Genomic DNA, 11520 nt, shown 5'->3' with positions numbered 1-11520 from the left:
TTTTTTCAGAAAATGCATAAAAATTGAAAAAATCCAGAAAAATTCATAAAAATTTCCAGAAAATAAAAAAAAGTCAGATTTCGAGAAAATAGGAAATTTGGTGAATTTTTTTCAAAAAATATAAACAAATCAAAAATTTCAAAACTTCACAGAATGGCTTAGAATACCTTTGGGCACTCACTTTGAGTGAAATTTAATTTTTTTGAGGTGTCCAAAAAAATCAAAAATTTCAAAACTTCATAAAATGGCTTAGAATACCTTTGGGCACCCACTTTGAGTGAAATTTAATTTTTTTGAGGTGCCCAAAAAAATCAAAAAATAAAAAATTTCAAAACTTAACAAAATGGTTTAGAATACCTTTGGGCACCTACTTTGAGTGAAATTTATTTTTTTTAAGGTGCCCAAAAAATAAAAAAATAAAAAAAGATTTCTATTCCAGAGATCAATTTCTAGAGCAGAATTAATCATGTTTTATCAAACAGATTTCTCCTCCAAAAATCAATTTCTGGCAAGAATTCCGGAAATCAATTTTCTGACAAGAATTTGTTTTCTGGAACAGAATAATTACCATTCGCGCCCTAAACACCCCAGAACAAGAAAACCTCCGTCAGGGTTCCACGTGGGTCAGACGGCAAACGGGGCCCACAATATCGCCGCGTGTCTTGGGCCCCACCCCACGCTGGAGAAATGATGCATTATCCACACTTTCCCATGAATTTATGGCGTCACCGAAATAGAGAACCACTCATTCCTACTCAAATCATGGTCCCTCCCCTTTTGTTTCTTGCCAAAAAAAGATTAAATTAAATACCGCAAAAAACCTTAAACTATGTCAACTGCGATATAAATATCCCAAATTTATTTATCAAAAAATCCTAAATCAGAACAAAAAAACCTCAAACTTATATATTCTGAATGAAACTAAAATAAAAAATATCTACGTCATAATATTTATAAGTTTGAATTTTTTTGTGACCCAAAAAGAGTTAGAGGTACTTGTATCGCAGTGGACACTATCTAGGATTTTTGACAACCAAAAAATAATTCGGGATATTTATGTCGTAAGGCTTTTTTTTAAGTATTTACCCAAAAAAAATCCATTAATTAAACCGTTTGAAAATAGAATTAATTAAAATTGAAATTATTATGTGGCTGGGCTTTGTTCTTTCCTTGCTTCTTGTCTTCTCTTCTTCCGGTCGATTTTCCGTTCAACCGAATTTCGAAATTGGGATCCGAATCTCTCCATCCATCGCAGCTCGCACACCGTGCCACAAGCTCCGAAAACCAGACCCAAAAAAATGGAGTTGACCTGCTGCTCCACCTCCGTCCGCGGCCCCTGCCGGCCTCCTCCCTACCCCGGACGGAGCTCTCGAGTCGCGCGTCGAAGCTCGGCTCCGCGCGTCTCCCGCCTCGCCCTGATCAGCAAAGCGGCCACGGTCGAACTGGACGGCGCCGCCGCCACGTCGCCGCGGGCCATTAGGAGGAGGAGCGGCGGCGGCGGCGGCGGCGGCGGCGGCGGCTCCTCTCTGCAGCTCGCCAAGTCCAGCGCCGCGATGGAGCGGCTGGACATCGAGCGCGGCGTTTGCGTGCCCTTCCGCAAGTACACTCCCGAGATGGTACTATTCTTTCGTCTTCGCTCTTTGTCTGATTCCACTGTCCCGGCTGCATAGAATTGTTGGTCTTGTTGATGTTGTTGCTGTCGGTGATGGTCATTCTAACTTGCTGTGCTTCTTATGGTATGGTAATTCCGTGTCCTCTTTATGTGAGGTTGAAGCGTATGTTCGCTGCCCTGTGCAATTAGGTGAGGAGCAAGGTCTTGGAATCCAGGGGGGCTATCCTGTCGCTCGTCATGAGGGGAGTCGAAATCGTGTGGAACTTGGGCTTCTACTGGTCCACCCTCATGTACGATTGTTTTGTCGGACGCGACGAGGAGGTTGTTCCGTTTCGCGCCATGCAGCTTCGGAATCTCTTGTGCGACCTGGGGCCTTCCTTTATCAAAGCTGGTCAGGTTCGTCATACTTCGGCTGCAACATATGTTCTGGATGATGCATAAGCGTTTGGTGGTCTAATCCCCTTTTCCCTGAATTTCTGTTCCTTTTTTTTTTACAGGTTCTTGCAAACAGGCCAGATATTATTAGAGAAGACTACATGAACGAACTCTGCATTCTACAAGACGATGTCCCTTCCTTCCCGAATCAGGTGAATGGCATAATTCAACAGAGAAAGAGGCAAACTTATTTAAGAGTTCGATAAGCTTTTTCACACTGCCTTGGATGTTTTCTGATGTGAATCGTGTCGACATGACAAGTAGGTTGCTTTCAACATCATAGAGGAGGAGTTGGGGCGGCCTCTTGAAGCCGTGTTCAGCAAAATTTCATCTCGGACAATAGCAGCCGCAAGCTTGGGTCAAGTTTATAGAGCTACGTTACGTGATACTGGAGAGGATGTTGCAATTAAGGTTGTCTTCCATGCTGTGAACTGCTCTTGCCTCACTGACATCTACAGCTCTACATTATCGAAAAAAATTGAGACTTGCAGGCCCGTCTTGTTTTCACATTTCTGCTGTAGCAGATACTTAACTGATGAAGTTCTTGGGTTTTATTTCATTGCTTTAGGGGCAGTAGTCATGCAAAATAAATATTTTTTACTGTCCACAGCATCTTTACCAAAAAGTTATCTATATTTACTTTCCCGAGAAGCATACATGATGTAGCATTTGTTTTGGGAGATGATATAACAAATTCAACATCTACCTCTATGGTTACTGAACATTCTAGATTATCCTTTCATACATTGTTCTCTTTTATGCAATAATGTCTATTACTTGTTTTGTTTTGAAAATTAGATAGTTACTTCTAACTGTTTGACCTTGTTAAACTTAACTATGCCATTAGCACTGAAGTTCGTTTGTTTTAGTTTATCTCATTTAAGAACTTTCGTATCACATTGCTTTGCCACATATGATTGTCAGATTTTGATGATGAGTTTCACGTGATTGCAGGTGCAAAGGCCTGATATAGAACCCATTATATACCGAGATCTTTTCCTATTTCGTACTCTTGCTTCGTTTTTGAATGGCATCAGTCTGCAGAAGCTGGGGTGCAATGCAGAGCTGATAGTTGATGAGTTTGGTGAAAAACTTCTGGAGGAGCTAGATTACACCTTGGTACCTTCCACAACTGCCTCCTTGAACACAAGTACTATTGTTTACAAAATAAAAGTTTCCCAAACTGGGAAATTATTAATGCATGGGCATTTGTCTTCTTTCTGGAGTTTATTAATCATATCAATATCTTTTCTGGCTTTACCAGGAAGCCCGAAATATTGAAGATTTTCTGGAGAACTTTAAGGATGATCCTACTGTTAAAATCCCACGCGTCTACAAGCAGCTTTCTGGTTCTCGTGTTCTGGTGATGGAGTGGATTGATGGTATTCGATGTACTAACCCACAGGTTTGAACTGTGACAAGATATAAACTTGTGTTGTCAAATATTATCCCAGGCAGTAACCAAAATTTGTTAATTTTCCCATTTATGTCAGGCGATTAAGGATGCTGGCATTGATGTAAATGGATTTCTGACAGTTGGAGTAAGTGCCGCTCTACGGCAATTGCTAGAATTTGGGTTATTCCATGGTGATCCACATCCTGGAAACATTTTTGCCATGCGCGATGGACGTATCGCTTATGTAGACTTTGGCAATGTTGCTGTCCTCAGTCAGGTAATGTACGAAGGAAAAGAAGTACTGTGAGCGCATGTTCATGAATTAATCAAGGGGGAACCATGAGAAGAGTCTAATGAAATATTGAGAGAAATCTGGTAAGTATATCATAAAGGAATCAATAGGATGCAAAGTACAGCTTCTACTGAGACAGAGCAGTAGGCAAGTAGAATACGAAAATATATTTGAACTTAAAAAGAAGTCAGCATCTTTTAAATGGTTTTTTCTCCTCTTACACGAGGTGCCTCTTGATTCATTGTTGACAGCTTGCTAGTCAACTCTATTTCTCGACTGCACATAGATATTATTTTGGGTTATTTAGCTACCTCATTCATTGTTAAGAGCTTTAATTACATGAAGTAAGAAGGGGCCTGTTTCCCCTTTTTCCTTAAAAAAGTCTGAATTAAGAAAAAACCAGAGAAAGAGGACCTCGTGCATGAAACATGGAAATAGTCACTGTTTAACCATATGGAAGGAAGTAAGTAGAGAGGGAGATGATTATTCCAAACAAATAAAAGATGGTGATATGACTTGTTTGCTAGAATTAGTATGAACGGCGGAGTAATGAATTCAGAAGCATTTTTTTCTCACTCGCACTCTTTGCTATGAAGTCTCATTGATATCCTTTCAACGATGTTTGAATTGAAAGAGAATCTACTTTGGAATTTTCAGCAAAATAAGCAGATTCTGATTGATGCTGTTGTCCATGCTGTAAATGAGGACTATGTGGAGATGGCAAATGATTTCACCAGGCTTGGTTTCTTGGCTAGTGGCACTGATGTCGCTCCAATTATTCCAGCTTTAGAAGCAATTTGGCAGAACTCTTCTGGAAAAGGACTCTCTGATTTTAACTTCCGAAGCGTTACTGGTAATTTCTTTTTCAACTTCTGTTGCACTCACATCCCTTCACTAGGACAAAATCATCTGGAAATTGTCGACTTCTTTTGTCCTTGGTGGATTTTCTCTCTTTGTAGATGATGGTCCTTTTCTTTCGTTGCTCGTGCATGAAAATTTTTAAGGAACAGTTCGTGTTTTAGATTTAACAGCCCAAGTCCCAGATGAAGGAGGAAAAATTTTATAGTTCGTACTATATTATACTTATTATGGAGGTCCACCAGCAAATTTAAACTCCCAATATCATTTTGTGGGCCCTGGTTCACATTGACTGGGCTTGTGTCTTTACAGCAGAGAAAACATTCCATGTAGCTAAATCCTATTGGACGCGTTAAAAAGGGCATTAGTTTGACTTCTGTCAAGTGGACACTGATGTCACATTGACTGGTGCTTGTTATGTTCATGCTCAACTTTGTATGTTTGGTCCCATGGGAAAGTTAAGTCTGCCATGTGTCTTGAAAATATTCTTTAACATTTGTGGAGTAATCAAAAGGATAAGAACAAACAAATCTTGAAATCTGCTGGAGTTTTTGTGCCAAGTTGCCAACTGTCATATTACAAGAGAGAATTATTCCCAATGCATCTGGGGGGTCATATATATCCCATTGGCCAAGAAGCCAGTGTAAACGTTTCATTCTGCATCCATATCATTGTGTTTGATGGTCAGGGATGGCATGTCTTTAATTTTCATATTGCACATACATGTTTCTTATGGGAATATTATCTTATGAGAGTAAGTCCTCGCAAGGACCTCAAGAAATTGTTTTATCCTTGAACATTAAGAGAGAGCAATCTTTGCTTTTCAATTTCCTTATTCATGTGAGAAATAATGACATGGCAGCTGTCCTTTTCACCTTGTATGCTGCAGGGAAGTTTAACCAATTAGTTTATCAGTATCCCATCCGTATCCCTGAGAGGTTCTCACTGGTTATCCGTTCTTTGTTGACTCAAGAGGGGATCTGCTTCACTCTCAAGCCTGACTTCAAATTTCTGGAGGTGCAACTTAATTGCATGCTTTTCCTCTGTCTTTTTTTTTTTCCCGCTAAGATGATTCATCAGTTTACCTTGCTTACAATGATGGAAAAGGATACTTCACTTTCATAAGATGTCTAGTAGATAATCAACTTTCAATTGTCAATACCTGTCAGTGATTTGAAAATCTTCCAATCTCATTATTACTCCTACTTGTGCGTAAATGTAATTAGAAATAATGAGATGATCACAATCTAGTTTTATCTTTTTCCTTTTCTGTTCTTTTCTGGAGATGTCAATGCTCTTTAGTGTAAAAATAAACCATGCTTCCTATACAACTGCTTTAATGTAGGGGCAGCAAACTTGGAACTTTATCATTCCACAACATTTTTCATAGATTTCTTGTCTATTTCTGCAAGTCATCTGATTTGTCATTTTATAGATTCGTCTCATTTATGTATTGCTAGGGATTAATAGAAGAAATCTAAACAGGGTATCAATTTCTAAAAGCATGACAAAATTTCAAGCTTCATGTGCTTTTTTCTCATTCGTGTTGCATTGAGGAACTAAACTAGGCTTTAATGCTGTTGGCACAGACCAACTGTTTATACAGAGAACTACATGGTTGCCTTTTCTAGTTAACTGTTAATTTTCAACTAATGATACGCGGATTAATATTTTCTTGCTTTGCTGACAACATTCACTCACTAGGTTGCTTATCCATATGTGGCAAAACGTCTTCTGACAGACCCCAATCCTGCACTACGCGAGCGCCTGATACAGGTACAATCAGGCATATTCCATTTAATCAAATTGTTGGGACATGAACTTCATTTTCTTTGAAGTTGCGGTTCTTGACAAAAAAAGTCTAATATCGGCATGCTTGTAATGTAGACACATCCATTTCTGTGTGCTTTAGACCTCTATCGCTTGGGCATCCCGATGCTTTCCAAACCCTATATTGACACTAAATGATCTAAGCTTTCAGCTCCAAGCAAGTGTAGTTCCAAAGATGGGGGCAAGCTGTGTAACTTCGTCTTCCCAACCCTAGTTGATGATATATATGCATTTCTGCAGTACTAAAAATAGTAATGGATGTTCTTGTAATTAAATCAAGATGCAGAGATTAAGATCCTTAACTCTTAGTATGTGTTGAGTTGTAGCTTTTAAGAAGCATTGTTAATCAGTCACTGTCTTAGTGCTTCTTTACGTCCATTCATAAATAGTGCTGTTTATTTTTTTGTTCACTTGGGAACAGATCATGTGTGCACACTTGTCTTTTGCAAGGCAATTTACCTGGAAACAACTTGGCCTCACCTCTCTCTGATGAGCACTTTTGCGAATCTTGGCAGCAAAGCTAAAGCATGTTGCTTCTTTTTTTTTACCCTTCATTACACAGTGCGTCCAAATTGGCCTAGTGAAGCTCCTAAGATGACTGTTTACTGATTGGTGATGCACAGCAGCACTTGGGGAATGACTTGCAAACGGGAAAGTCACACTGAGGGTGCAACTCATGAAAGTTCTCATCTTATTACAGGTTTTATTTAAAGATGGCGTCTTCCAGTGGAAACGGCTCGAAAACCTTATTGTCCTTGCCAAGGAAAATGTGGCTAAGATGAGCAGCAACCCTGCATTGCGGGGAAAGGACATGTATGTATCTTGTTGCCGGCTAGACTTTCTCTTATATGGTAATCATGGTATGTGAGCATGACTGGGGTGATCCTGTTTCTACAGGCAAAGGTCAAGAGACTGGCAAGTTGAGAGGAAACTCGACCTTAAAGATACCATCAAGGATGGAGCTCGCCTTTTCCTCGTTGATGAAGGGATTCGAAGACAGCTCATCCTTGCTTTGACAGAAGATTCAAAGCTTCACATTCAGGAGGTATGTGTGTGAAGCTTTACATTCTCAACTCTAATTAATGTGAATTCTGAGTTGTGGCGCTTGATTTTGCAGCTCGTGGATGTTTACAGACTAGTTGAAGACCAAATAGATATACCCTCAATAGCTTTGGAAGTAGTACGAGGTAAAACTTTAACCATGTTCAAAGGATAATTAAGCACTGCCAAACATGAAAACAAGTTCATTTGCCCCAGTTCTACATCCTTTCTTAAAATTCACGTGCTTTCCATTTTGCAGACTTACCAACAGTTGCTCGGGATCTTATGCTTTCATGGAGTGAATCTGTCCTGTCTCAAAGATGATAAAGAACACTCAGGAGCACCCTGAAGAGAGGTCAATTTGAGGTAAACAAAAGCACTATTGAGTTGCTGCAGATGCTCGCGATGACTTTTTTGCTGCTTTACTGATTTGAAGCTCTTCCATTATATTTAAACCACAGTATTTGTTCTGGTTCCAATTGCCAAAGAGATGTATATAATTTGTCAAAATATGAATTGTAGTGAGTTTTTTGAATTAACTGTATAGGTCCTTGGACGCCTCGACTGCAACAGCATGAGATTATTGAATATATCTACACATATATCTCCTCCTTTCAAATGGTTCTCTCTCTAATTGGATCGTCTTATTTTACCGTACGTTTTGCATATAGACGTGTCGTCTATGAGTGAAGAATTTGTGTACTCATCAGTAGTGCAGAGAGCTTAAGAGAAGGGACCAATCTTGCATTGTTGAGAAGTGGAAGGTTTAGGAAATTAGGAAGATTGAAGAATTATTTGGCAATCTATTCTTCAATACTAGAATTAAAAAATCGAAATTTGTAGCTGGCCAATGTGTTTCCCCCCTTATATGGTTTTGGTCAAATTGAGTTTGATTTTTGTTGTATGATTTGATTAGATTAGATTAGATTGGTTAATACTAAAAGGACTTGATTTGTGAGCTATTTGTGTTTATGAAATTTATTGAAACCATAAAAAAAGGTATGATACAAACCAGAAAGGTAATCTACAACAACTGAAGGTAAGCTACAAACATAAATGTAAGTTAAGAACTACATGCGAATATGAGAATGTAATGTTACACAAATACGAGGTATTTTACACATAGGATAAGTAATGTATAGACATAATTGTCGATTAATAATTATCTCAATGTCACATGATATCTAAAGGTGGTGACCTTTATTATAGTCTTGAACATGACCTGTGAGTACAAGCACAACTCCAATGACCAAGTTTAAGAATCAAACGAGTGAAATTATGGTTATTTGACAATTGGGATGGATTACCTCAATTTACACCAAAGGAATCCACAGTCCATTTATCTATCCCATTTACATACTATCAAATATCTTTTCTTTACTGAACTACCTTCGTTTTTTTCCGCGGAAATTGGATTATATATACGTGTAGCAATGTCCAATTGATCGTAAATAAATTTAATAAAGTAGTGGTACATACAATGAGCATGCGCTAGGCCTATCCATGCCCACGTCGTAAAAAGAATGAACTCATTTTTTGCTGACCTAAATCAAAGTGTTATATAATAGTTTCTCCTAAATGGCTAGAGCCCACATCTTAGCTATCTCAGCAAACATGTGTCCTATCGTACTGCTCAAACAACCATATTTATGTCGAAAATGTAAGCATCCAGTCATCACTTATCCATACATCTACGATCAGGAGAAGAATTCAACAAGATCCAATCATTTGTGTATCTCATTTCTAATCCGTTCGATCATGCACATGGAAGCCGTGGCACACGAATCGCCCGCCGTACAAGGGAAAATTCCAATTAAGGACCGCAAGTGGGGTCCTTTTCTTAAAAGAGGACCCAAAGTGAACATGGTGTCAAATAGGGGCCCGAAGTGTTCAATTCGTCTCAGGTAAGGGCCTGGGTTCGCCGGCCGGTCAAATCTCGCCGGCCGGCGAGCACAGTACTGTTCCGGCAACCGGAACAGTACATTTCCTCTCTGTTTTTTTTTTTTCCTTTTTCTCTTCCCCCTCCCCTCCGCCGGCCATAGCCGGGGCCGGCGGAGGTCGCCGGCCTCAGGCGGAGGCCGCCCTCGCCCGACGCCGGCGAGGGTCGCCCTCGCCCGCCCAGTCGAGGGCCGCCCACGCCGGCGTCGGGCGGGCGAGGGCGACCCTCGCCGGATCCGGCGAGGGCAACCCTCGCCCGACCCCGCCCGGCCCGGTCGAGGGCCGCCCTCGCCGGCGGCCGCCGAGGCGACCCTCGCCGATCCCTCGCCGGATGCGGCGAGGGTCGCCCTCGGCCGGCCGCCGGCGAGGGCGACCCTCGCTGGGGCGAGGCAACCCTCGCCCGACCCCGCCCAACCCGGTCGAGGCGCCCTCGCCGGCGTCGAGGGCGAGGGCGAGGCGAGGTTGCCCTTGCGGATCTAGTGAGGGTCGCCCTCGCCCGCCCGACGCCAGCGTGGGCGGCCCTCGACTGGGCGGGTGAGGGCGACCCTTGCCGGCGTCGGGCGAGGGCGGCCTCCGCCTGAGGCCGGCAACCTCCGCCGGCCCCAGCTATGGCCGACGGAGGGGAGGGAAGAGAAGAAAAAAAAAACAGAAAAAGAAAAAAAAACATAAAGGAAATGTACTGTTCCGGTTGCCGGAACAGTACTGTACTCGCCGGCCGGTGAGATTTGACCGGCCGGCGAACCCAGGCCCTTGCCTGAGACGAATTGAGCACTTCGGGCCCCTATTTGATACCATGTTCACTTTGGGTCCTCTTTTGAGAAAAAGGACCCCAAGTGGGGTTCTTAATTGGAATTTTCCTGCCGTACAATAATCAATTGCCCGCTTGCTCGAGTAATCGAGCAGATCAGCCTCCTTTGCGCACCGAGTATTTACTTACCTCTTGCCTCGACTCCGATCAAAGTCACAACTTGGATGCAAGAAGTAATTCGACCGTTTATGACACAAGTTCGAGCATCGAGATGGGCACGTGATCTTTTCACCGAGGATAATCTTGGCAAGATGTACAAGCTCTTGGCCGAAAGGATGACGCGCCTGTAAGTGCTTAGTGATGTACTTAACATCCAACTCGTGCACTGAACTTTCTGAAGTAACGGATTCCACGTTTTAAAGTGGATTCGACGGTCCTCTTTATTTTTTTCGATTGAATCCAACGGTCCACACGAGTTGCAAGACCGATCTTGTAAATCCAGCCGCATAACCGTAGAACTTTCCTATTTAAAATATGGATTAATGCCACAAAAAACTCTAAATTGGTACATTGCTGATAAATTTACACTAAATTAATTTTTTAACCACCAAAAACCCTAAACTGGTACATTTATGAAAATTGAATTAGGGTTAATACCATGAAAAACTCTAAACTTGTACATTTGTGATAATTTTACCCCGAATAATTTTTTTGACAATAAAAAACCTCAAATTGGCACCCTATGACAAATTTATTCTGGATTACTTTTTTGATCATCAAAAATCTCAAATTGGTACATGATAATTGTACTCCGAACTAGTTTTTTGATCACTAAAAATCTCAAATTGATATAAACTGGTAGTTTGTGATTTTTCGTAAATGCAGATATATCAATTTGAGATTTTTCGTGGGGTTAATTCATGGAAAAAAAGAAAGGCAAGAAGAGAAAAAAAAAAAGCATATTTTATGCACTTTTTTTTCTGTATCTGGCCACAATCGACATCAGCATAAAATCAAGAAAAAATCACCAAAAACCTCAAACTTTGCCATCTGTGACACATTTACCCCAAACTTTTTTTTGTGACACCAAAAACCCCAAACTTTGCTATTTGTGACACATTTACCCCAATATACTGTAGCCTAGGGTATTTTAGTCTTTTTCCCTTTTTCTATCTTTTTTCTGTTTTTTTTTTCTTTTTTCCGGCAAGGCTGCCCTCGCCGGCGAGGTCTCCGGCGACCTCGCCGGCGTAGGCGAGGCGCCCTCGCCGGCGTTGGGCGAGCGACCTCTCGCCTCGCCGGCGTCGGGCGAAGGACCCTCGCCCCGCCCACGCGAGGCCCCTCGCCGGCGTTGGGCGAGGCGGCCCTCGCCT

The 11520-nt window shown here is 41.5% G+C and overlaps 1 protein-coding gene across 1 annotated transcript; it reads left to right on the top strand.

Annotated features, from left to right (window-relative positions):
• Nucleotides 1-1184: 1184 nt before the first annotated feature.
• Nucleotides 1185-8083, top strand: LOC115692683 (protein ACTIVITY OF BC1 COMPLEX KINASE 1, chloroplastic). Its single transcript, XM_030619620.2, has 14 exons — nucleotides 1185-1616; nucleotides 1802-2008; nucleotides 2110-2199; nucleotides 2312-2458; nucleotides 3002-3166; nucleotides 3312-3452; nucleotides 3541-3720; nucleotides 4393-4588; nucleotides 5483-5610; nucleotides 6298-6369; nucleotides 7124-7236; nucleotides 7321-7468; nucleotides 7541-7610; nucleotides 7724-8083. The coding sequence occupies exons 1-14, from the start codon at nucleotides 1299-1301 to the stop codon at nucleotides 7786-7788; spliced, it is 2040 nt and encodes a 679-aa protein (XP_030475480.1). The 5' UTR covers nucleotides 1185-1298; the 3' UTR covers nucleotides 7789-8083.
• The last annotated feature ends 3437 nt before the right edge of the window (nucleotides 8084-11520 follow it).

Source organism: Syzygium oleosum, unplaced genomic scaffold (assembly GCF_021117445.2).
Source record: "Syzygium oleosum isolate NSW1041296 unplaced genomic scaffold, Sole_v2.1 Sole_v2.46, whole genome shotgun sequence".
NCBI lineage: Eukaryota > Viridiplantae > Streptophyta > Magnoliopsida > Myrtales > Myrtaceae > Syzygium > Syzygium oleosum.
This window is presented reverse-complemented; position numbering and strand designations above follow the sequence as displayed.